The sequence below is a fragment of the Aethalodelphis obliquidens genome, unplaced genomic scaffold (assembly GCF_003676395.1).
Source record: "Aethalodelphis obliquidens isolate GAN/ISIS:26980383/991018 unplaced genomic scaffold, ASM367639v1 scaffold8, whole genome shotgun sequence".
Lineage (NCBI taxonomy): Eukaryota > Metazoa > Chordata > Mammalia > Artiodactyla > Delphinidae > Aethalodelphis > Aethalodelphis obliquidens.
This window is the reverse complement of record NW_020837952.1, coordinates 53,865,484-53,891,832: the sequence shown is the minus strand read 5'-3', so window position 1 is coordinate 53,891,832 and position 26,349 is coordinate 53,865,484. Positions and strand designations below refer to the sequence as shown.

Sequence of the window (26,349 nt, the reverse complement as noted above, 5' to 3'; positions counted from 1 at the left end):
GCCACTGCCTGGAGTTGTCATCAAAGACAAGTTTATTCCCCAAGGTAATGTAACCTCATCCTCTATGCAAAAGAATAAATTCTCAGAACTCTGAGACAGAAAGAAACACTGGATCACAAAGGAGAAATGTTCTTCCCCTGGAGTCATTTGTTCCCCAGCTTGAGACTGGGGGCAAAACTCCTAACAGCCCCCTATATCTCCAATTCTTGAACTTCATGGGGTGTCACAAAGAGGGAAGGTGCTGATGGATGCTAAGCGCTTAGATCAGTGTCAGGCACATGATAAAAGTTGAAGAAATGCTCATCGTGATCATTATTTCTCCAGTTTATTTCTGTTCCTACAACAGACCCATGTGCCACCAGAAGGGCCACCCGGCTTCTGGGTGTCTGCATGCAGAGATCAGGATAAGTATTTGGAGGTAAGTTTATTCTCTGACACGCTACTGAAAGCCCAAGGGTCGAGATATTCTTTAAATTTCATGATCTTCAGATGCAACAACTCCAAGGAACAGTTGGAGGAAGCCCTTTTGCGATGCCATTCCCCACGAGAGCACATTTGGTGTGGATTTGAAGCCAGTAGCCTCCTCTGCCTAACCAAGGAGATTCTGACACTAGACCAGAGGTAAAAATAAGATCTCGAACTTGTTCCAAACATGGCAAGCATCCACAACTCAACGTTAGAGGAATTACAGTGGACCTCTCTCTAACCCGATCACCATGTCAAGAAACCCAGGAATGGTGCAGTCCTTGAGTTTGACAGGAGAAAATATGATGTTTCAAAAATTAAGGGAAAATATTGGAAGGAACTGAAGCATTCAAAGAATTGGGTTCCAAAAATAAAGGCAGATGCTCTCGTGGTACGATCGGGAGTGTTTAAAAGAATGAGACAGACTGCCTGGGTCCAAATGCTACTGTCAGCGGGACTTCAAACAACTTCCTCAGTCTCTCCATACCTCCGTTTCCTCATTTCCAAACTGGGGATGCTACTTTCCTTTATACACGGGACCACTTGGAAAATTCAGTGCGGTGATCCATGGAAGTGCTTAGAGCTGGCCCTGGGCAGAGGGACGTGCTCAATATATGATCCTGGATGTTTTTGTTTTGGTTTTATTTTATTTTTTGTTTTTCTGTCTTTTTTCTTCCTTCCTTTTCTGTAGGTCACATTCTAGAATTTTCTCTAATTTAATTTTGATTTGTTTTTGAGTGTATATCTTAGTACAGCCTTTTAAAAATTGAAGTATAGTTGATCTACAACATTGTTTTAGTTTCTGGTGTACAGTCAAGTGATTCAGTTACATATATATATATATATATATATATATATATATATACACACACACATATATATATTCTTTCTCATATTCTTTTCCATTGTGGTTTATTACAGGATACTGAATATAGTTCCCTGTGCTATACAGTAGGACCTTGTTGTTTATCTATTTTATATACAGTAGTTTGTATCTGCTAATCCAAAACTCCTAATTTATCTCTCCCCCACTCCCTTTCCCCTTTGGTAACCGTAAATTTGTTTTCTATGTCTGTGAGTCTGTTTCTGTTTTGTAAGTAAGTTCATATTTTAGATTCCACATATACATGATATCAAATGGTATTTGTCTTTCTCTGTCTGATTTACTTCACTTAGTGTGATCATCTCTAGGTCCATATCCTGGATGTTTTTGACTGGGAGCAAATTTACCTCTTCCATTCGGTCAGATTAAGTCAAGCAAATCGTTTGCTATTCCTCAAGTATATTTTAATCTTTGAACCATTCACCTGATAGAAGTGGATGCTTTCAGTGCATAGAAAAAATATTTTACTTATTTTTATTTACTTATTACCAAAAAAAATTATATTTTTCCAAAAGAACTTTACTTTTCCCCTTTGGCAAGAGATCTTAACACTTTCCAGCTGTTGATATTTTCTGACTTGCAGACTTTCACTGACTTCCTTTACATCTTTCCTTAACTCTGCAGGACAGGTGCCAACAGCCTTGACGAGATATTATTCAGAGGAAAGTCTGGCTTCATCTGGCTTCATCCTCTGGCCACCCATTCCCAGAAGGCTGGCAGCAGTGGCCCCTACCAGATGACCTCTGCTTTCCCTGGGACAAGGGGGCAGGTAGCACCACTGTTGGGCCATCACCAGGTATCTTTTGGCTTCAGGTTGCGAAATGTTTTGTCCTTTTTGTACGACTTTCGTCTCATCTGTCCCACGTTGGTTTGTTGTTTGGGAAGCCTCTGCCCCACCCGCCTCTTCCAAACACCACCCTGATCTTCAGAGGTTCTGTGACTCAATCATGGGGATTCCAGGATTCCAGTCGCCCAGGTTTCTGAAGTTATAAGACTTCAGCATCCACAGGAGCTAATGTTCCTTCTCAAAGGCCCCAATTTCCAAACAGGAAGGACATAAGCCCCGGACCAACGCCACCAAACATCCCAACGGGTGTTATTTGGGTCCAAGTGTACACTGTTTAATGTCAAACCAGCCTTACCGGAAACCTCCTGATGTATTCTGGACAGGCATGAGAGGAAAAGGACATGGCTCATAAAAGTCCACTTAACAGTAGTAACCGCGTCTCCAGCACAGTGCCTGGGCAGTTTCATGTTTATAAGGGCATTTCTTCCTTGAGGGAATTGTCATAGGATGGGGTGGGTGGATTGGGGTGGGAAAATATGACCACAGTGTCTGCGATTCCCTCCAGACTCCAGCCAGGCTGCACTGTACCCCATTCCCCGCTGGACCATGGGCCCCAGCTCAAATGCTCAGAGTTTGTGTTAAGGCTTAGTGATTTCTTTTTAGGTGGTCTTCTTTTTATTAAGTCTGCATTTTTTGGGGTATGCCAGGGAATACAAGATATATTTCCTTATTTTCCCAAACCCTATGACAAAGGGAGGTACTATTATCATGAGCCCATTTTATACAGGAGGAAACTGAGTCTTTTACCCAAGTTACCCAGCTAGGAAGTGATGGAGACAGGAGCCATGTTTTCACTCACTGAGCCAGGCGCCTCCCCTGCTTTCACTCTCTTCACAGCCTCCCCCCACCGCTGTCAGCTGCTTCACTTTCCTCCCCCTCCCCCTCTTCCCTTCCTGGTTGGCCCCCCTTCCTTCCTTTTGTCCATTCCTTGTTGCTCCTAAAGACAGACTTCCAAACCGGGGCTATTGTGCGGGTTTACTGCACCAGCTTCTGGGGAAATGGAACATTAGCCAGAATTTCAAAGGAGGAAAGTCCCAAAGTTTACAGGTTGGGAAGAGGCTTCCAAGTCTCTCGCCACAACAGCGCCTACTTGGATCCCTGCCTTGGTCTTTCTTCTCCAAGGCCAGGCTCACCAATCCACAACCTCATCCCGGAAAACCCCATTTCTATCACGTCCGTCAGCCAGAAGAGTTGAGAAAACATATTAAGGTCACATTCACGGACTGCAGCCTTGGGCACTGCAAAGCATAGAAGTCACTCCCTCTCAGAAAATCCTCCTCCTCCAATTATTGTAGAGACAGGAAATGTCAGCCCTCAGTCCTGCCATGGCCATTCTGGAGCCGGGAGAGAAAGAATTGATCAGTCTCTCTTCATGTCCAAAAATGTACAAATTGACCCAAGGGAGGGAGCCAATGCTCTCTTAGCATAATAGATCAAATAATTAATTAACACAAAATGAACGCAAAGTTCTGAAGCCTGGAGAATATGAATCTCCCATGGAAACTGACTTTTAAACTTTTTAAAATTGAAGTATAGTTGATTTACAATGTTGTGTGAGTTTCAGGTGTACAGCAAAGTTTCAGGTGAATATACATATTCTTTTTCAGATTTGTTTCCCTTAGAGGTTATTACAAAATATTGAGTATTGTTCCCTGTCCTATACAGTAGGTCCTTGTTGGTTCCCTATCCTATATATAGTAGTGTGTATATGTTAATCCCAACCTCCTAATTTATCCCTCCCCCTCTTACATTTTTAACCTCTAATATACCCTTAATGTCTTAGTGGTACATAGAAAAGAACATGTGTAACATGTATGTAAGCTACAAAGTATAACAAACAGCTGTGAACCTACCACTCACACCCTGAGTACTGCAACACATTACCCACCATCTGTATCCAACTGTCTTCCTCCCCTATGTATTTCCTGCCTCCCTCCCGGAAGCAACTTCTATCCTGAATTTTGTGTTTGCTATTTTTTCTTCATAGTTTTTGAGCTTTATAAAAAGAGAATCCTATCTTCTGAGACTTGATGTTTTTCATTCAGTTATGTTTCTAAACATCATTTGTGTTGCTGTGTGTTTCACCATTGTGCTCTAATCAACGAATGAACCTACTATTCTCTGGACGAGAGTTTTGGATGGATAACCTCTGTTGGCAGTTATTGCAAAGAGAGCTGCCGTCTCCTGGTCCCATGCAAGAGTTCACTCTTGGATCATAAAATACACAAATGTTTAACTCTCCAAAATAATGGAAAATGTTTTCCCAAAGAAACTGAGTTAATTTACATTCCTCTTATTATTACTGAGCATCTTTTCATATATTAATTCGCCCTTTATTTTCTCCTCCCTGGTGGAATACATATTCATGTTTGTTGCTCATTTTAAACATTATAGAATTGTTTGTATTTTTCTTTTCTAGATGTGGGAATTCTTTAATATTTTAGATACTAATCTTTTGTCATTTATATATCTTGCAAATATCTTTTAGTTTTTGCCTTATCTTTTCCCATGCATCTTTTGATGAACAGAACTTTGTATGTTTGACAGAACGTAGTCAAATGTATTAATATTTATTTTTGTTTTATTTAAGAATGTCTTCCCTACTCCAAGATTAGATAGGTAGTATTCTATATATCTTCTCAAAGCATTGCTTTTCTTTCCTACAATCTAATATATCTAAAACTGCCTTTGGGAATTGTTTGACTTAGGGATTCAGTCTCATTTGTTTGGGATTCCATACAGTTGAGCAATTTGCCCAAGTACCATTCTTTGATTTTCTTCCTCCTTTCCCCTACAGATCTGCAAAGCTACTTCTATCACATATCAAAAATCATGTACGCATGGTATTCCTGGGCTGTCTGTTTTGCTCCGTTGCTAGATTGTCAATCCCTGTCCCAATATCACACCATTTTCTTTTCCATTGCTTTACAATGTCTTTTTTTTTGCGGTACGCGGGCCTCTCACTGTTGTGGCCTCTCCCGTTGCGGAGCACAGGCTCCGGACGCGCAGGCTCAGCGGCCATGGCTCACGGGCCCAGCCGCTCCGCGGCATGTGGGATCTTCCCGGACCGGGGCCCGAACCCGTGTCCCCTGCATTGGCAGGCGGACTCTCAACCACTGCACCAACAGGGAAGCCCTCATTGTAGTTTTGATTTGCATTTCTCTAATGATTAATAATGTTGAGCATTCTTTCATGTGAAACACTGCTTTTCATTAGAAGGTCAGGAAGGGGGCGTGCGTAGCATTTTTCCAGGAAGGATGGTAACATCTCACCAGTGTTTTTGTTTGTTTGTTTGTTTGTTTTCCGCCCGTCCCTGCACTGAATATGCACCACTGGTACAAGCAGTTGCTAATCAGTCAGGAGATATTTCTCTGGTTACCCATGCTGTCTGGTTTCTCTGGACAGCACTTCTTATCTGAACTGAAAAGGGCTGCTGCTTCACATTTGCTTTCTAAAAGTCTCTTGCAAAATGTCTCTTCCGGCCCACGCTACCCTGGATCCATGCAGGGAAGGACGTTCTTGGAAATATAGTTCCAGCTTAGCTAAGTCAACACAAGCCCAAAACTTATGTTCACCTTTTTGTTTATCATTTGTTCTTGCATCTCAGACTATCCCTCTAGGGCCATTCTCCCTCTTCTCGAAGTATGTACTTTAATGATACTTTTAGTTCAGGTATCTTTTCTTTTTTTTATTGAAGTATAGTTGATTTGCAGTGTTGTGTTAACTTCTGACGTACAGCGTAGTTCAGGTATCTCGATGGCAGATCCTCAGTTTGTAGCCACACTTGACTTCATTACTGAAAGAGAGTTTTTCTGAGCATAGAATTCTAGTTTGAAAGTTATTTTGTCTCAAAAATCTGAAGATACAATTATATTGGCTTTGGCTTCCATTGATGCCGTTGAAAAGTCCACTTCTCATTCTAATTGTTGTTATTTTGTAGCGATCGCCACTTCTCTCTGACTGCTTTTAAGATCTTCCCTTGCACTTCCATGTTCTGTAGTTTTGAAATATTGTAGCCAGTTGTGACCACTTTTAATTTATCCGGCTTATCCAAACATGCTTCCAGGCTCTGGACGCACTGGTTCAGCGGCCATGGCTCACGGGCCCAGCCGCTCCGCGGCATGTGGGATCTTCCTGGACCGGGGCCCGAACCCGTGTCCCCTGCACCGGCAGGCGGACTCTCAACCACTGCGCCACCAGGGAAGCCCTGTTTAATGATTCTTAAACAGATGTTTCTAGTGCATTCTTACAGTTGAATTGTACTCCCCCAAAAGATACGAACCCCCAGTGACTCAGAATGTGACCTTACATGGAGATAGGGTCTGGACAGAGGTTATTAAGTCAAAATAAAATGATCAGGGTAGGCTGTAATCCAATATGACTGGTGTCCTTATAAAAAGGGGAAATTTGGACACCGAGACAGACACTCACAGAGGGAAGGAAAATGTGAAGACACACATGAAGATGGAGGATTAGAGTGAGGTGTCTACACGCTAAGGGATGGCAAAGGACGCCAGAAAAGTACCAGCAGCTAAGAAGAGGCAAAGGAGGATTTCCCAGCAGGCTTCATTGGAAGCGTTGCCCTGCAGACACCTTGATTTCGGTCTTCTAGCCTCTAGAACTGTGAGACAATAAGTTTCTGTTGTGAAAGCCACCAGTTTGTGGTTATTTATTTATTTATTTTATTTTTGGCCTCGCTGGGCGGCATGTGGTATCTTAGTTCCCTGACCAGGGATCGAACCTGTGTCCCCTGCAGTGGAAGCATGGAGTCTTAACCACTGGACTGCCAGCGACATCCCTGTGGTACTTTGTTATGGCGGCCCCAGCACACAGATGTAGGGGGCCGTGATGGCCTGGAATAGCGCTTCCACAACACAGGGCTGTGGGGATGAGAGGCACTGGCCGCCTGCCCTTTCTGGGGCTGAAATGGCAAACGGCGGGGAGCTGAGGGGAGAGGGGTCCCCCATCTTCTTGGCTGCATTCACTCAGGATAGCGCATCTGGAGCAGAGTTTCCATCACATGGAGCAGGGGATGGGGAAGGGAGGGGAGCACATGGAGGTTCAAATGCCACAGACTCATTGTTCTTAGAGACTTAGTAGGCTTTTCTAGAATAAATGCTTCTCCACTTCCTGTATGCCCTCAGAACAATTTCCAGAAACTTTCAATGGTTGGTTTTTAGTATCTTTCATCAGTTAAGTGGTTGTGTCACTGGGGAGGGGCGTCCGCCAAGCTCCTCCTGCCGCCCTTCTGGAGGTGATAGCTATTGCCATTTTAGCTGCTTAGGAGAGAAAAAGCTTCAGCTCACAGAGGAAGATCCCGTCATTCTGCTTCCTCTTCCTCCCCAGTGGGGCCAGAGTCTTCCCTCCGCTCACCCCCTACTTAAAATGGAGACCACCAACACCACGACCCAGGTCTCTGCCCCTCTGCAGAGCAGCAGCAATAAGGCAGAGGAAGCCCTCGACCCTGGTCATGCAGAGGGCTTGGTGTTGGCCTGACCCAGAGGGTTCCCGGGGGAGTATGACTTCCGTGAGGCAGGCGGCCACTCCTGGGAAAGGGCGTAAAAGGGAGTGACCAGAAGGGACACGAGTGTCGCTGGGTTTCACCACACGTGGGGACAGGGCGAGGGAACAGGGCAGCTGGATTAGCGGCCCAAAGCCAGGGCCCCCTTCCGTATATAAATGACCCCTCAGTGATCCTCATTAATGGGTATTTTCCTCTCTCTCCTCTCTCTCTTTAAAAGACACTATCTTCCTCAGTCCAGCACTTTGAGATGAAATGGTTTATTTAATTCAGAGACCAAATGTAGAGATGGTACAAGCCGAGGCCAGTAGGTCCATCTGGTGCAGAACCAGGAAGTGTGTCCCGTGCTCCCAGCCTTTCTTGGTCTTAATCCTCTCCGAGGGCTCTTTGCTAGGTGTCCCCTCACTGCCCCAGGGATGCCGCTGGCTCAGGGGACCGTGTTGTAGACCTTGTAGTTGTCCTCCTGGGTGATATGCAGCTTCCAGGGGAAGAGGTGCTTCTGGGAGGGGAGACCTTGGGTCCACTTCACCATGAGCCTCACATCCTCGTCTGATAGCAGCCGAACCAGATCCCCCTCGGCATCCTGATAATTGAGGGCGATGTCCTCCCTCTGGAACTCCCGCCTGGGTGGGAGAGATCAGGGTTCAGGAAAGGTCCAGCGGCCTTAGGCCTAAGCGTGGGGGTAGGGAGAGGGGACAGAGGGAGTTTTAGGGTCGGGATCTAAAAATCAGAAGAGGTCAGAGCTGGACACCAGCCCTGTCATCCGAGTGGTCCAACCTCCTACTATACAGATGGGGAAACTGAGACCTCCAGGGGACAACGGGACTTTCACAACAAATTAGTGGTGCAGCTTGAAATGACTTGTGCATAAATGTGCTGAAGACGTAAGAACCGTCATAGGGAAGAAGAGCGGGTTTTGCTGGGCGCAGAGTAGAGCAGAAAAAAGCCCCTGTGTGTGGCTATGGAGAAGAACCTTTTAAGGATTGGAACCGTCCCACCTGGGGTGCAGGTAGATGGGCGAAAAGCCATCCAATTTTCCATAGGTAATCTGACAAAATGGGTCAGAAGCCCCATCAGACTTGCAAACACCTTGATCCCCAAATCTCACTTCTAGAAAGTCGTCCTAAGGAAATAATCAGGCAAGTCAGCAAATATGTGAATCCCAGCACTACTGACAGTAGTAAAAACGTGGAAGATAACTTCAATGGCAACAGAAGGGGATGTGGCTACATTAGTTACCGTGCATCCGCAGAACGATGCTGTGCAGCCAATTAAATAATATTTAAGGGGGAGCGGGGTGCAGGTGGGGTGTGTGCTGAAGAAATCTGAATGCGTATCAGATAATGAGAGGAGCAAAATGCGAGGGGATTTCACCGCTTTACGTTTTCTGTGATTTCTGACATTCTTTTAAAAAAATAATGAATAGATATCGATCGCTTTTGCAGTCAGGAATATAACGATGCTATTTCCATTCTGTAAAATGACTGTTCATAACTCAACTGGATCTTGGGAGGTGGTGGTTCCCTGAGGGCGGAGGGTCCAAGTCCAAGGTTTTGAACCTAGAGAGACTTTAGCAAATCCAGGCCCACAAACTGTAAGCCCCTTTACCTCTCTGCAGCCCCCCACTCATCTCTAATGTGGAGAGGCGACACCCACCCCTCAGGGCTGGGCTGTGGATAAAACAAGAAGGCGAAATAGTTGCAGAACCCCCAGCCCCTGAATGCACTGTTTCCCCTTCTGTTCTCTCCTCCAGGGTGTCGGACGCCCCCAGCGCCTCCCACCCCAGCCCCTCACCTCATGAGCTCCAGCAAGTCCTTGAAGAGCGGGGTGCTTTTGAGGTCTTCCTCCACTGCGATGTCCCTAAGGGGACAAGGGGCAGGGGTGAGGAGGCCGCAGGCTGGAAGGGGGAGAGGCGGATGAGGCTGGCCAGGTCATGCTGGAGCATGGGAGCCCCTGCGGGCTTTTAAGTGTGTGTGTTTGGTGGGGGGACATGCGATCTGGTTTGCGTCTTAGAGCCCAGAGTGTGATATGGAGGTGGGGGAGGGGTGGGGAGGGGCAGGGAGGCTGGACAGGCCCCTCCCTCCCAGCAGGCCACTAACTTGATGGTGCTGATGGTGTCCTCATAGTAGTAGCAGCGTAGCCAGTTGGTGGGGTCCTCCTCCTCCGGGAAGTCCTTGAGGATCTTCACAAAGGACACCGGGAAGATGCCTGTGGTTCCCCGGACAGTGCCCTGCGGGGGCGGGAGGGGGAGAAGGCACTGCCCTGCCTGGTATCAGCAGAGGCAGCGGGGGCCATGCCCCGGGGACCCGCCCCTTTATAATGACAGGACAGGCGGATGAGCTCTGGGTCCCCTCAGGCAGAGGGAGGAGAAAAAGTGGGCAAGGTCACCAAGCTGTTCACCCCAAGGCATCCATTTTAGAACAAGTTAAGACCTGAATTTATCTGGAAAGTTGCTTTCACCTCAGTCATTGATTCACTCAGTCATTCATTCAAAGGCTTCTTGAGTGCCAGCTACGGAGCAGGCTCTGGGCACTCAGAAGGGATGAAAATCCCTGCCCTCCCCCCTGGAGCTTCCAGGGTGATGGAGGGCAACAGACAATGCACAGGTAAACAGGTGGACCTCACGGGGACTCAGGTGGTGGTAGGCGCTCAGGGAGAAAACTGTGGGGGGAGGGGGGAGGGGGGAGGGAGGGGTGGGGCCAAGTCACTCATTTGTCCACGGATTCCATCTGCTCTAGACCAGACCGCCAGAAATCTCCCTCCAGCCAGGCCTCTCTCCTAAACTCCATCCAAGACCCAGCCACTGCCTGTGCTTTGTCACCTGTTCTCTTAACCTTCGCAATACTATGGAAGACATATTGTTTCCGCCCCCTTTTACAGACGTATAAACTGAGGCTGAAGTGCTACCCTCACTCCTCCCCAACCCTCCCTTCCATCTGAGGCCAGAAGTCGGCCAGCATACTGACTCATAGAACCTTCTAGAAAACAAGAAGTCAACAAACATTTCCTGTTTCTGGAGAATGACCCAGCAATACCCCTCAGCTGTAACAGCTTGTAGACTGCCTGAGACAGAACTCCGGGACTGGCGTAAAATCAAAACCGCGAAGTTGCGAGACCAACGGTTGGTCCACACTCCTCTCCAGCCCCTGGATGCCGGGGACCCTCCCCTTCCCTCAAGGATTCCAGGACCCCCGGGGGCTGGCCCTGCCTCCTGTGCCATGACCTCCTTCACACACCCCCCCCCAGGAGCCCTGAGAAAAGAGAGTCTTTCATAACTATAGGACTTAATCCAAAAGGCTGGCACCAGGCCAGGGCCTCCCACCCGGTGACCCCCGTCCCCCACCTCCAGTCATGCTATGAACCCTTGTATGGGTCACGCTTGCCGTGTGCAGGGACAAAGCATGGCCAAGATGCCACACGCCCAGGCTCCCTATGGGCCGAGCCCTGAACAGCAGCGCCTCCTTCAACCCTTCCCGGAAACCTGTGAAGAAACGGCCACTGTTAGTTGTCTCCATGGGAGACAACAACTTCCCCTTTATGGGAAAGGAAACCACGGGGTTGAGTAAGTTTCCCAAAGTTGCAAAGCTAGTTAAAAACAGAGCTAGGATGTCACGCCAGACTCTGGAGCTCAAGTCTCCCTCATCACCTTCACCCGCTCCCTGCGTGGTGAGTAACGTTACCCCAGATTACGGACAGTGCGTCTCAGCTGGGTGTGATTCTGCCCCCCAGGGCCAGAGGTCTGGGGACACATTTGATTGTTGCATCTGGAGGGGTGCTACTGGCATCTAGTGGATGGGGGCCAAGGACGCCGCTAAACACGCCGCAGTGCACAGGTCAGCCCCCCAACAGAGATCTGCCTGGCCCCAAATGCCAGTAGTGAACAGGCTGAGATACCCTGTTATAGACCAAGAAATTCAACTCAGAAGGTTAACTGACTTGCCTAAAGCGACCGTTGGTTGGGGTCAGTACCAAAGGCAAGGGTAGGCTCAGAACCCGCTGCTCCAGCCACACACAGCTGTATCTCCTCAGGCTTCCCCGGTCCACCTGCCCAGATCCCCAGGACTACCTTTGGACAGCATCTCTTCCCTGGGGCCTTCTCAGATACCTCCATGTTCTCTGATCCCCTCACAGACTTGAAGTGACTTCACCTCCAACTTAACTTCTACCTCACCTCCATCCTCACCTCCAACCTCACTTCCATCCTCACCTCCATCCTCACCTCCAACCTCACCTCAATCCTCACCTCCATCCTCATCTCCATCCTCACTTCCATCCTCACCTCCATCCTCATCTCCATCCTCACCTCCATCCTCACCTCCATCCTCACCTCCAACCTCACTTCTATCCTCACCTCCATCCTCATCTCCATCCTCACCTCCAACCTCACCTCAATCTTCACCTCCATCCTCATCTCTGTCCTCACCTCCAACCTCACTTCCATCCTCACCTCCATCCTCATCTCCATCCTCACCTCCATCCTCATCTCCATCCTCACCTCCAACCTTACCTCCATCCTCACCTCCATCCTCACTTCCAACCTTACCTCCAGCCAGTCTTTGTTGATCCGACTGAGAAGAAAGATCACATCTCCAACTTTGAAATTCAGCTCCAGTTTGCTGTTCCCAGTGAAGTCAAACAGGGCCTGGGGAGAAGGTGGAGTGAGGAGGGAGGGAGGAAACATTCACTGAGCTCCTGCTAAAGTGCTTACATGCTTCAGCATCCCATTTAACAGATGAGGAAACTGAGGCTCAGAGAGGATAAGTGACTAGTCTGAGGCCACTCTGTTTGTTAGCGGAGGAGCCGGGTTTAGAACCCATGTCTCCCTGACTCCAGAATGGTGCTCCTTCCAGGCCTGCCAGGATAAGCATGAGAGGGAAGGGGCCAGACTCCATGGACTGGGCAACTCCCCATCCCCCAGGCCTCACTGGGGACTCCAATGCCCCCATAACCCCTAGGGCATTGACCACACTGGTTTTGAAATGCCCATTTCTAAGGGTACATCCCTGGGGAGCTGTGTGAGCCCCTTGAGGACAGGGCCTGGTCTGAGTCACCTCTGAAGCTTCAGTCCCCAAGGCAGGGCTGACCCAGAAGAGCTTGCTGAATGAATGATGGATGGGTGGATTCCCCTTTGCCTCTGTGTGCTCCTCACATGCCCTCCCCTCAGCTGGCTGGGAGTCCTCAGGCATCCAAGGCCACGGTTGTGGGTCCTTCCACCCACCCCCCCCAATACCCAGCCGCATCCTGGGCACACAGCGGGCGCCAGCAGGACGGGCTCAGTGGCTGAAGGGTGGAGCTAGGCTGCTGCCCAGTGGTGAGGTACCTCCGCTCGTGGAGCTGCCATGCGATCAAAGCCGGCGCCTTGTGGGGACGTGCTCTTTCTGTGGAGAGAGAAGAGGGGCTTGTCACCTCTCCTGCTTCTGTGCCCGGAGGAGACCTTCAGCAGAGGCAGGAAAGGCAGGGGAGGGAGAGGGTGTTAAAGATGCAGCTACAATTGCTCCTCTGGACCAGCACACTCCCCACAGCTTTCACTGTCCTGGAGGAGGATTGCATCCCCTTCTGTGGACCAGGAGGCATAGGCTCAGATATACATTTGCTTAGTGCCATAGCTTGCCAGCCCTTTCACATTACTCCCACACTCAACCCCTAATTTTTCAGCTGAGGAAATGGGCTTCAAGAAGTGCTGAGCTCCACCCCAGGACACAGGGCTGCTGTGGGGCACAGCTGGCATTCAGAGCACACCTGCCTGGGTGCACAGGGGAGATGGCCAGGCACCACACAGAGAGGACGCTCAGAGATACTGGCCAGAGGGAGGAGGGAGGAGTTGTGTGGGAGGGCGGGGCTCAGGAGCCCTGCCCTGGAATTCTTAGCACCAGCAACCTCTTGTTTGGAAGCCCAGCCCTATTTCGGTGGCTTGGATTTTTGAAGACTTTTTCCAGCTTAGGAGGGGCTGGAGGGAGCTGCGGGCCCTTTGGAATAAGGGAGTGAGTAGCAGCGCCCCCTGGGGACCAGTGTGATACACCAAGGAGGCACAGCCGGCCCCATGGAACAAAAACCAACCAGGGACAAGGCATCCCGGGAGAGGCTGGGAGGAGTGTTTGCAGACAGAACGATCCCTCCTCCCTTCCCTCCTCCCTACTCCCCCCAGGCACCCAAAGCCCTCGGACCATCCCCAGTGGTTGTGAGGCACTAAGCTCTCCCCTGTCAATGGCCCAGCCCCCGTCCTCCAGCCCTTACTGTCAAACACACTTTCTGTCCTCTAGGCCCTACGCTTGATTTCCCAAGCTCACCTAACAAGCCAAACCACCCCGGAGTGCTTAGGTATAGACCTGGCCTCTACTCCTTGCTTCTTTCAGGGAAAATAAGAGCCTTTGCCGCAGAGGCCTCTGGGACAGAGCGCCTGGTTAGGAGCAAGTGGCCCAGGGCTCTAGCTGATGAGGGCACAGGGGCCGGTCACTTACACTTTCCGGGTGCGCGGGCGGAGCCGTCGGAGAGCCTGGGGCACCTGCTCCGCGTCATAGGACGACTGGTAGAAGAAGATGCGGACGTCCTCATCCATCAGCACCCAGATGGGCAGGCTGAGGAGGTGCTGCGTTTGGGGAGGATGCAGGACAGGTGGGGTGGTCAGCAGAAAGCTCTCGACATCGCAGCCCAGCTGCTCCATCCCCGTCCCCCATGCTGGGCCCACCTCTCTCCACTAATGGTCCTCTGCCTGATAACAAGTAAGACATATTTTAAAATCTCAGTAGGCTGAGGGTAACACGTCACAAGATTTGCCCCTGGGTTCAAGGTCAGGAGGGGGCCAACTTGCTTGAGAACTGTTCATTTGGAAAAGACCCAAAGGCCTTCAGACATGACGATAATGGTGACGACAGGTAACGTGATGTGGTGGTGACTGTCCAGGCACTGCACTGAGTGCCTCACGGTGTGACCTCGCTCCATCTAACAATAACCTGGGAGTGAGGGCCAGAAAGGTGAAGGGGCCTGCCCAGGGCCACACAGCCTAGCGAGTGACACCCAGAGCCGTCTGCCACCAAGGCTCATCCCTTACATCAAAGCGAGACAATGGTGGGGGACGTATTCCCCAAATAACCCAAATTAACAACAGTTAGTGGAATTACAGCCTAAAAACATGCTTCCTGATACTTCATCTCATATCACAGTTGGGGAAACTGAGGCTCAGGGTGAGAAAGTGCCCGGGCCCGTGGGCAGAGCTAGGAAGTGGTGGGGTCGGGACTCTCAATCAGATGCTGGTTACACCCACCACAATGCAACGACCCTCAGGCTGTGAGGATGCAGAGCGCCCGGGACCTGCCAGGGTCATCCCCCCAAGCTGCCCGCTGCACGGGTCCCCAGGAGCACTGTGATTGGCTTTGAGCGCTACAGCTCCAGAGGCACCCAGACCCCCTCAGAGAATTCCACGGGGGCAGCAGCATGGGGAGGGGCGGGAACTCCTCTCCAGAGGAACTGGGAACGCAGAGCCTGGAAAAGACACAGTTGTCCTATAGGGAGGGCAGGGGGCCAGCCCAGAGATGGGCCCAAGGGCACAGAGAGAGGCAGGTGATGCCCGGGGTGGCATCCCAGCTCTGCCGCCCATCTGCGTGACGTGGAGCAGGGGTGCCTCTGTATGTTCATTAATACAATGGAGGTGATATTATTTCCCCCGTGGAATTGTGTAAAGATTAAATAATTGAATACGTGCAGAACACTTAGAACAGCATTGGGCGTCTAGCAAGGGCCCTATCCAAGCTGGATATTATCATCGTTGCTGTTACTTTTATTACAATACAGCACAGTGGGAAAGAGCACAACCCTGGAGTCACAGAGATGTGGGTTCAAATCCCATCCTACCACATATGTACACTACCAGATGTAAGATCGATACCTAGTGGGAAGCAGCTGCATAGCACAGGGAGATCAGCTCGGTGCTTTGTGACCGCCTGGAGGGGTGGGATAGGGAGGGTGGGAGGAAGGGAGATGCAAGAAGGAAGAGATATGGGAACATATGTATATGTATAACTGATTCACTTTGTTATAAAGCAGAAACTAACACACCATTGTAAAGCAATTATACTCCAATAAAGATGTAAAAAAAAAAATCCCATCCTACCTACCTAACTGCTCTGTGACACTGAGTGAGTGACTCTACCTCTCTGTGCCTCCATTTCCTCACTTTAAAATAGGGATAAGAGTATTGAACTCACAGGTTATTGAGGGAATTAAATAAGCCTATTTATTTATCCAATAAATGTATAACAAGAGCTTCCTTGTTGCCAGTCAGAGCACTCCACATAGTTCTAGGCAATTGTCATTGTCACGTGAGCCTTATTCTTCATGAGCACAGAGGTGAGACCGGTGGGTAGAAGTCACAGGGAGTCGGGCTTTTCTAATAGCTGTCCAACAATGGACGAGCAGCCTGGGTCAGGGGAGAGTGGTAGTGAGCTCCCCGTCTCTGACTGTTTCAAGCCCAGGGTGAGGTTCCCATAGTACTGATTGACCTCTGAGCTTCGAGGAACCCACTCAGACACAGACAGGCAGAGATGAGATCCTTCAGGCTGCTGGTTGCCAAGACCAGGCGTGGATGGAAGAGCTCCAGCTCCACAGCCCCTGCTCCCTCCTTCCAGCCCCGCTGGAGGAGAGTGGAGCCGCCGGCTGCCCAGAAGGAGCAGCTGTCACAGCGCCCCCTGGAGGGGAGATGCCTCCAGTACTGGAGCCCGTGGGCTTTCCCACCCTACCTCTCCTCTGCCCAGAGCCCAGGATTCCTGCAGCCACTGGGGAGGGCAGGCGGCCACCTCCTCCCTCCCCCATCCCCTTTATACTCCTGGGGTCCCCTCATTCCACTAGGAGTCATGCTCTCTCACATTCTGGAAGCAGGTTCACAGTTTACAAAGCACCTTCCTGTCCTTTTCTCAATAGATCCCAACATCACTCCCCTCCTGTGAGACAGGAGAGCTGGGGGCATGGCTCCATTTCATAGGTGAGAAAACCAAGTCCTAGACAGAATGAGCAAATAGCCCTAAATCACCCACTCAGTGTCAGAGCAAAGACCAGAGCACTTAGCTCGGTGCTCTTTTCCCGTAAGAGTAGAACAGGGAGGCCTCACTGTCTGTGACGATGCCTCTGGGCTATGAAGAGGGCTTCTCGCCCCAGTTTCCTAAGGTTGTCATCAGGCCAAGGTTTGCATGCCTCTAGTGATAGGGTGCTCACTACCTCATGAGGAAAACTATCCCTCTCTTGCCCAGCTCTAATTGGTGGAAGGCCTTTCCTGACCAGCCTGGCTCTCTGCCTTTAAGATGTTCCTTCCTCTGTGTTCCCGTCTTCTGAGGAGGTAGACAGTTTATAGGTTGGGGAATACACACGGGCATCCATCCAAGGCCCATGCTTGCAACTAAAATCCAGCCTGTGGCCTGTTCATACAGAGGTGCTATGTGAGAAAGCCGGGGCCTTGGTCTGCCGTGCCCTTCTTATACAGACCGTATCCCTTTATGGTTTCATGACCCACCTGTCTGTATTCCCCCTGGACAGCGGGGACCTTGGGGCAGGCACTGGCTCCTATTCTCCTCTGCACCAGGACACCCGGCACAGCCATTAGATTTGTCAGTTCAAAGTGTGGCTCTCTGAACTTTCTCCATTGCTCCTGTCCCATCCCCCGGAACCCTGAGGACACATCCTGTTTCTCTCCCTAGGCTTGGCCTTTAAGGATTGAAGATGGGGACCATCAGAGCAGAAGAGCCAGCCCTAGTTCCCAAAGCCAGGCCCAGGGATGGTACCTGGGCCCCGCCCATCGTCAGCATCCTGGGCCCTCCCATGGGCCACCTGGCCTGGCCCCTCTGTTACCTTCATATAGGCGTTGAGGGCGGGTATCCGCATCTCGGCAATCTCCTGTTTCACACCCACGTAGACTTTGGCTGAGGAAACACAAAGAGCTGTCCTGGGAATCTGACCCAAGAGTGTGGCCTCTGGGCCCGGAGCTGCCCACCCGGGCCAGGAACCCTCCACACTGGCTCAGCGCTTTTCCCTTTCCTCTTCCCACAGCACTGCGGTGGCCACCATCCAACGTGCATTTTCTGAGTTGTACTATCACCAGTTGATATTTTTCTTGTTTTAATTGTTTATGTATTGCCTGTTCCTACACACACACACACACACACACACACACACAATTCTTCGCTCTGAGAGAACAGGATCTTTGCAATGCTCACAGCTGTGTTCTCATCACCCCGGCTGCACATTCGTGTCACCTGAGAAGCATTTAAAATCTCATTGCATAGGACTCACCCCAGAACAATTAAATCAGAATCTCTGGGAGTGGGACTCGGGCATCAGGATTCTTCTTTTTTTTTTTTTGCGGTATGCGGGCCTCTCACCTCTGTGGCCTCTCCAGCCGCGGAGCCGTACCGGCAGGCTCAGCGGCCATGGCTCACGGGCCCAGCCGCTCCGCGGCACGTGGGATCCTCCCGGACCGGGGCACGAACCCGCGTCCCCTGCATCGGCAGGCGGACTCTCAACCACTGCGCCACCAGGGAAGCCCATCAGGATTCTTTAAATCTCAAGGTACTTCCAATATGTCACCAAGGTTAGGAACCATGGTGTAGAATAATGCCCAAATCAATAAAATATTTGTGCAGTGGATGAGTGAATCATTCTTCACAAGCAAGGCATAGTGTTTGTGGGGAAAGGGAAAGCGATGACGGCTGACCAAAGACAAGTGTCCTCTCCAGGAGCCTCAGGTGGGGGTCCTGGGAGAACTGCCCACCCAGAGAGCCCCCCAGAAAGCGAATGTGAGACGGTCGGCTTCCTGCTGCCCGCTGCCTGTGAGACACACCGGCTGGTGTCTGGCGGTGTAAGGAGGGTAGCGTCTGAGGTCTGGGGTAGAGAGAGACATTGGGGAATTAGTAGCCAGAAAAGGGCAGTTAAAATCACAGGCACGGGTCAGATTGCCTATGGGGGAGTGAGAAGACAGAACTGAGGATGACGGTACAGAGGATGCCCGCCTTCCAAGGAGCACCAGAGGAGGCAGAGATCTTTGAGGGGCCTCGGGGCTCAAGGAGGCTTGTGGCCGGAATGCCCACTTAGGGCACGTGCTTGTTTAAAGATGGAAGAGAACCGAGCCCTCCCGTGGCGAGGATTGGCAGAGAATCAGAAGATAAAGGAGAAGGTGAGTCTACAGGGAACGCATGGGACAAGCTGTTAGGAGGAGAGGTCAGCTGAGATCAAGAGGGACCCCTCCTCCCTGCTGCTCGGAGAGGGGGAGGGGGCGGTGCGGGGCCAGGGAATGGGCGAACCCCTAGGAGACAGTCTCCTCCCTGGGGCTGGATGCTGGACACTGGAGGCAGGGAACCTCGGGCACTGGCTGAGGCAGAGAAGAAAGCAAGCTGGAGGCAGGGTTTGGACTTTGAGGAAGGGAAGGTCAGGAAGTGTCTTTGCTGTTTAGGGGAACGGTGATTGGATGCAGCCTGCAGCGTGTGCAGGGCACAGCCAAGACCACTCCGTGGACCCGAACCCCCACTCTGGTGGAGTTTTCTCCTGCTGGGCTCATGCAGGCTGGCCTTGAGAAGCCAGAGGTTTGGGCCTGTCCAAGGTGAGGACGGAGCAGGGGAGGCAGGTCAGGAGACAAGGGGTGAGGGGACTGTCCAAAAGCAGAGGTGCGCGCCCACAGCGTCCCAGCAGAGCAGGGAAGCAGGGGGAGCCGCGGGGACCTGGGGAGTGAGAGGGCAGCTCCCGCACAGGGGACAGAGGGAGGGCTGGAAGATGAGTCTGTGTTTAACGTGGGAGACGCGGGGATTCCTGTCTCGAAGAGGAGAGGCCCGGGCTGATGCGCTCCGAAGCTGGCGGTGGATCGCTGAAGCAGGGCGGCCGTAACGCTCATTGGAGAGCAGGGGGTCAAGGGCTGTAAGTCCGGAGCGCCAGAGGAGGCAGCCCATGGCTGGCAGGAGGGGGGCCGTGGACTAAATGAACGGTTTTCACTAAAATAGAAGGGTTTGTGCCAAAATAGAAGCACCGATCAGCGCCCGCAGAGCTGGGAGGAGAGGCTGGCGGGCGCCGCTCCATCCTGGGGCAGCCCGTTGGTGGCCTACCTGGGAGCGTGGGAAGGACGCAGGTGTAGGGGCTGGCCTTGTTCTCCGGCCCGAAGCGCTCCTCCAGCTTGCTCTGCAAGGCGTAGAACTGGCGGTAGCGGCGGTAGATGAGGTACTTAGACCCCCCTTTCGTCTTCACCTCGATGACAAAAACCTAAGGAGGACAGAGGCCAGGGGGTGGGGCCTCGCAAGCCAGGGGGTGGGGCCTCGTAGGCCAGGGGGTGGGCCTTTGCAGACCAGGGGGTGGGGCATCGCAGGCCAGGGCCAGAGCAGGGGAGAGGTCCACAGGTCCTAGGGTCAGAGCAGAATTTCTCGACCTTGGTATCACATGTGAGGCCAGGTAATTCTTTGTCGTGGGGACTGTCCGGTGCACCGCACTGCGTGAAGCAGCATCCCCGGACTCCAGGCAGTAGACGCTCTGCCCCAAGCTGTGATAGTCAAACCTGTCTCAAGACATTCACTGCCAAGCGTCCCTTGGACGGCACAATCGCCCTGTTGAGAACCCCTGGGATAGAAGTGAAGAGAGGAGAGCGCTGGAGGCTCAGAGGTCAGAGGGTGAAGGTCCAGGGGTGTCTCTTACAAAGTGGCTGGTGAAGCCTTTCTTCTCCTCGATGTCGGCGATGTTGGCTGAGGTGGCAATGTCGTCGGGAAGCTGGTTGAAGTCGCTGAGGGAGGCGGGAGGAGAAGAAACCCTGGTCATCACCCTGCTGTGTTGGGTGGCCCCTGGGTGTGAGGCCCCGTGCAAAGTGAACCCGTGTACCTGCATTACCCCGTTCAACACCCCTCTCGTGCCAGGCAGCGACACAGACCAGACCTTGACAGTGAAGGCATTTGGAATCGGAGCCATATATCAACAGCCATAGGAGAGTCTAGCAAATCGCTTTGGGGCTGCGTTATTCATCCGGGAACAGGGAATCAAGCACCCCTGCCTATCAGACCCTGTTCTAGGCCCTGGATCACAGGGGTAAACAAAGTCAACACACACCTCCCAGAGAGAATGGCTCATTATACCCGGGGGAAAATCCTCACAGAGGAGGTGACATTGGAGCCAGGTCTAGAAGGTTGAGTAAGAGTCCACCAGGTAGGACCGGGGAGGGGGAAGGGCCTTCCGGCAGAAGGAACAGCATGTGCTAAGGGTCTGAGGCCCCAGGAGTGGTTCCAGGTCTAGTGTGGCTGGAGTCTGGTGTGATCAGAGACTGAAGAGGCGGATGAGGCCAGGTTGAGGAGGGTCTCCAGTGCTGAGTTGAGGAGTTTTATAGGCAACGGGGAGCCATGTAAAGCTTCAGAAGAGAGTGAAAACACAATAGGACCCCGGCTTTAGGAAGCCATCTGGGGTGGCTGCATGGAGAGGAAAAGGAGGGCAGAGACTGAAGGGACAGAGCGCCCCTGGGATGCCCTGAAGGGGTCCAGCTGAGAGGAGATGTGTCCCTGAGCCAGACAGTGGGGACGGGAGGAGAGGACAGACACAAGGGACACCACCCTTGGCAGGCACTCTTCCATTTTTGTGTCCCCTGCTTCTTCCTGCTAATCAAGCTCCATTTTTTTTCAGGGTGGCAATGCCTAGCCCCAAGGTGATCGATGACCATTGGTCTGAGCCAAACATCCTAATCCCATTGCTGTTTCCCAGACCCCCTTGCAGCTAGGAGCAGCCCTACGAGCAGTTCTGGCCAATGAAACCTAAGAGGAAACCTAGAGGCTGTAGCAGCCTCTAGGAGAGTGTTCACTTCAAGATCCAGAGGATTGGACAAGGCTAGCATGGTCTCCTGCCCTTTCCCCTTCTGCCTGCCTGGAAAGCAGGTGAGACATCTGGAGCTGCAGCAGCCACATTGCATCCATGAGGCAAAACCATGAGACTGATCACAGGAATCTCTGGAACGCTGGTCCTGAAGTCACTGAGCTGCAGAAGCAGCTGTGGCCTCTACGTCTGGACTTCTCGTTATGTGAAAACATAAACCCCTGTTTGTTTCAGCCACTATCAGTTCCTCTGTTCTCTGCAGCCTTATGCATATCTGACAGACACACTACTACTTTGTGAGTCATTCCAGAGTTACGACCAGCAGGGTTTGGAGACGGTTTGGACGTGGAGATGAAAGAAAGGGCAGTGTCAGGAGTGACACCCACATGTCACCCGTATTCTGACCAGAATGGGTGGGTGGGGGGGAGCCTGGTTGATGGGCTCAGTTTGAGGCATGCTAATCTGAGAGGTCCCTTGGGCACACAGGTCGAGTCTGGCAAAAGGTGGCGTGTTTCTCTGGAGTTCAGCGGGGGTGGGGCTGAACCCCACGGGAGTGGGGGTGGTAGAAACCATCTGCCCTGTGACTGGCGGTTAAGACCCCCAGGGAAGAGCAATCACTGAGCAGAGGAGGGGGCTGAGAGGGGCAGATGGAGGAAGAGGAAAGGGACCGCCAAGGAGATGGAGAAGGAACAGCTAGGGGTCTCTGAGTCCAGCCGATTGTGGACAGATGAGGAAATGAGAAGCAATTAGCAATCCTGTTACTGTTGCAGCGATTGGGAAACAGAGTGGGAGTGGGGAGCAGGGCTGCCCCGTCCGAGCCTCAGAGCTGGCTGGGACCTCAGTCGATATTGGTTTCAAAGTCTACACACCCAGTCCCAGCCCTTGCTGGTCCCCACGTGACCTGGGCTGCTTGGGGTCTCAGGCTACCTCAGGACTCTGGAGGCTGGCGGGGAGGTGACTCAGGGTGCCAGAGGGCGGGAAGAGGAAATCCCCAGCACTTCCAGAGCAATTTGGTGGCGGCTGGCATCCTCCCCACTCACTTTCCACACATGGTCCTGTGGTAGCACCCATGGGAGAAGCTTCCTCCTCCACTTTCTCCCCTGAGACTGTGCATTTCCTGGGTATTTCACCTACAGTAGGATGGGGGTGGGGCAGGAAGAAACCAGAGAGGTAGAAATGGCCCCTTCCGGGGAATCAGGAGGGTTGGGTAATAGTAACTACAGCTGACGATTTCCTGAGCACACACCGAGCACCAGGTGCCTTCTAAGACAGCGTCACCTTCTTCCAGACAAGGAAACTGGGGCACACAGAGGTTAACGAACTTGCCCAAGTAAGTAAAGAAGCTGGGATTTGGCTCCAGAATTTTGTTCCCAAACACTGCTGCACTGGCCCTGGTCTGAAAGCTCCCAACAGCTTGCTGCGTGAACTCAGATGAACCGCAGCCCCTCCCTCCCAGCCTCAGTCACCGCATCCAGAATAATAATGATAACGTTGTTAGCACCTACTGTAGCTCAGACCCTGTTAAGAACATGAGGACATGGCCTCTGCCTTCCTGGGCCTCATAGTTGAGTGGAGGAGTTGGACAAATAATTACATAATTTCAGTGGTCCTAGAAGCTGTGAAGGAAAAGCCCACGATGTTTCGAGCTGCAGCAGGAGTCTGGCCATTATTGTATTCCCTCAACGAATTGGTAGTCGTGGGCAAAAAAGCTTGGCAAGCAGAAAATTCTAAGACAGGGGTGACGTTTATCAGAGAGAGAGAATCAGGGGTCCTGTGTATATAGGGCAGGGTGCGCTCAGATTGAGGATGGTCAGGGAGGGCTTCCCAGAAGAAGTGGCACCAGGTCAGGGGGAGAAGTAAAGAGGACCTGGCCCCAGGATGACAGGCAAGTGAAAGAGCGAGTGCAAAGACCCCCAGCCATGCAAGAGGAGGCACGTTATGAGGGACGAAGCCAGCGAGACAGGCAGGGCCTGCTCACGAAGGGCCCCTGAGCCTCACCCTTTGGTGGTGGGGTGAGGAAGGGGTTACGTCGGGAGACCTGTGTGTCATGGGGCGGGAGAGCACAGGTGAAAGATGAAGACCTGAATTCGCGCTCTGCCGTCACCAAGGTCAGCAGCCTTGGGGAGACTCCTCTCTGCACTCTGGACTCTCCCCGACTCCAAAATGGGGACCATGGAAGTATTTACATCCCTGGAGGGTTCAGAGGTCACATCTGTAACAAGCACAGCTGGAGAATCCCCACGAGAGCAGGGACCCTGCTCACTGCTGCATCCCCAGGGCCCAGAACAGCCCCGGCACATAGTAGGTACTCAGGAAGATGCAAGGCCACTCCCTGTGTCTGTCTTTCAGCAAGTCCGCTTTGCGCCACATGGAAATAGCCTGGCTGCCAGGGGGTTGGATGCGGGGAGCTGAGCCTGGAAGTTGCTGTATCAGGGCAATGCCAGGGGTGCAACAAACCCGGCTGCAAGTCCCACTAGAATAGCTGTCCCCTAGACACCTCAGCCGGGACCCCTCTGAGCTGAAGTCAACTCAGAGCCCATAGATTCATATCGCTCATGAGAAGTGCATTTTGGGGGCCTGCACGGGAAGGGCTGAGTAAGGCGTGGAAAGACCCTTAGGCAGCAGCTAGTTCAGGTTTTGTGCTGCCTGCACACAGTAGGTGCTCAAAACATGTCTGTGGGAAGCAAACTCCCTCCCCCCATGGAAGTCCTTTCCATCTTTTAGACGTCTCGGGTCTTAGAAAGTCCTACTGCCAGAAATCTACTGCCCTCCCATTACATCCTCCGCTTCGGCCTCAAGCATCGGGGCTCACTTTCAGACAGGCATCCAGGTGCAGGGAGGCTGAGAGACCCCAGGGCCTGGCTCTACAGCTCCATGAAGGAGGGGAGCAGGGCGCCTTTCCTCCGTGGAGGGCCAAGGACATCTGCAAAGGGACGGGGAGCGGGAGGGAGGGGACACACTGTCCGGCTGGCCGGCTCTGGTCATCCTCTCTCTGACCCACGTGCTCTGAGAAATAGGAAGTACCACCAGCCTCAAACAGCAGCTGTTTTCCGAAGGTTTGGGTTGGCGTGCCAGGCCCAGTCTCCAGGGAGGACTCGTGGGCTGGAGGGGCTGGGATCTGGTGGGAAAACCTCACCCCAGCCCCGAGCACCACCCTCTGTGGCTCTCAAAGGCCACTCTTGAACTACCCTCCAAGCATTTGCTTCTGCTGCCCCTCCCGCCATACACACAAGCCTTCGGGAATTCCACCCCGGGTTCCACTTCCAGCCACAGACTCCCCCACAGGCCCTCTGCTGCCCACTTCGGCCCAGAGCAGCCTAGCCCATCTCCAGTGACCCTCAGAGCCACCTCCACACTGTTACCACACTCTGATGTCCCCTGCTGGTGTCACCTGCTGTTCCAATCCAGGAGGGCAGGGGCCAATCCCTGTGTCCTCAGGTCCCCCTAGAGCTCGGAGCACAGGCCTGGCTACTGAGGAAACATCCAGAAAGTATCTCCTGAGAAACGAGGCGAGGCCCTGACAAGGCTGTGCTCTGAGCCCCAGCCTTGCCATTCATTCCATGTGACCCTCAGTAAGTAATTTATTCTCCTTGGGGGCTCAGTTTCCTCACCCATACAGTGACAGGATTGGACCACAAGGATCTAAGAACATTTTCCAGCTCAGTGGTCCATTCATGCCTTTATTCTTTCATTCATTCACTCACCAGCATTTACTGAGCACTTAGTCTGTACTGGCATTGTTCAAACCCTGGGGATATAGCAGTTATCAAAAGACATAAATACCCTATGGGACTTGCTTCTAATTGGGGAGCCAGTGGTAAAGAAAACCAATGAGTTGAGTATAGACTATTATGCCTGCAATGTAAGGACTACACAGGAAAAGGAAACAGGGCAAGTGTTCAGAGGGGGCTATCAAGGAAAGCTTCTCGGAGGAGGTGATATTTGAGACAAGCCCTGGAAAAGAGCCAGATTCTACGCCTCTGTCTGAACAGAAAATGAAAAGCCATTACTGAACAGTGTGGAGCAGCAAGGCCCAGCCTGGGCCCCAGGACACCTGAGTTCCCGTCCAGACTCTACCACCCACTCCTGCGTGACCCTGGGAAAGTCACTCCCCCTCTCTGAGCCTCAGTGTCTTCATCCGTGCCTGAGGGAGGTGAGCCATGACTTGGAGTTTCCTTAAAACAGTTCTCAGAGCCTGCATTTCTGAGTATTTGGGTTCTGACTCAACTCCAGTCTCTCAACTTTCGACGTTGATAAGGGGCTGCAGGAGGGCAGGCCTCCATCCCCCAAGGCCTGCCAGGAAGAGTGAGGAGGCCCCGGGAGGGCAGCGCCCCTGCACTCACCTCTCAGCACGCAGCTGTTGGGCCGTGGCCATGGCTGTCAGTGGTCCAGGGGAGGGGGTGGCGGAGGTTCTTTCCCAGCCAGGCCCAGGCTGAGTTTGCCCCTCACTTCCCTCCAGCCACCCTACGTCTCGGCTGTGGTCCCAGGAGTCGTCAGGAGCTGCCTTTAGGGAAACCCCAGCCTGGCTTCTCTCAACTCTAGAAGAGGCTCCTCCCCCAGGCCCTCTGGGGCTGGCCTGTGGCCCACACTTCCTCTTCCTCAATTCCCAGCTCTACCACAAGTGGGGAAGTACGCACCCGCTGACGCTGGGTATGCAGGAGTGCACTGATGTGGGGGGTGTTGGGGACTTCCTCGATGTCAGTTCTTGGGGCCAGGCTTCAGTTGGGCATCAGAGACCTCCTCTCCATCAGAGATCGGGTCCCTGTGCTGGCTCAGCCACCATGGGGACTTTAACCTTGAGGAGTCACTTCACATCCACTGACT

The 26,349-nt window shown here is 52.2% G+C and overlaps 1 protein-coding gene across 1 annotated transcript; it reads right to left on the bottom strand.

Moving 5' to 3' along the window:
• Positions 1–7,956: 7,956 nt before the first annotated feature.
• Positions 7,957–26,082, bottom strand: NCF4 (neutrophil cytosolic factor 4). The gene is made up of 10 exons (XM_027107530.1): positions 25,869–26,082; positions 20,371–20,455; positions 19,791–19,944; positions 17,551–17,621; positions 14,175–14,302; positions 13,037–13,094; positions 12,260–12,358; positions 9,816–9,946; positions 9,511–9,576; positions 7,957–8,339 (listed from the first exon to the last, which is right to left on the bottom strand). Exons 1-10 carry the CDS (start codon positions 25,898–25,900, stop codon positions 8,144–8,146), a joined length of 1,020 nt encoding a protein of 339 aa, XP_026963331.1. The 5' UTR covers positions 25,901–26,082; the 3' UTR covers positions 7,957–8,143.
• Between the last annotated feature and the right edge of the window lie 267 nt (positions 26,083–26,349).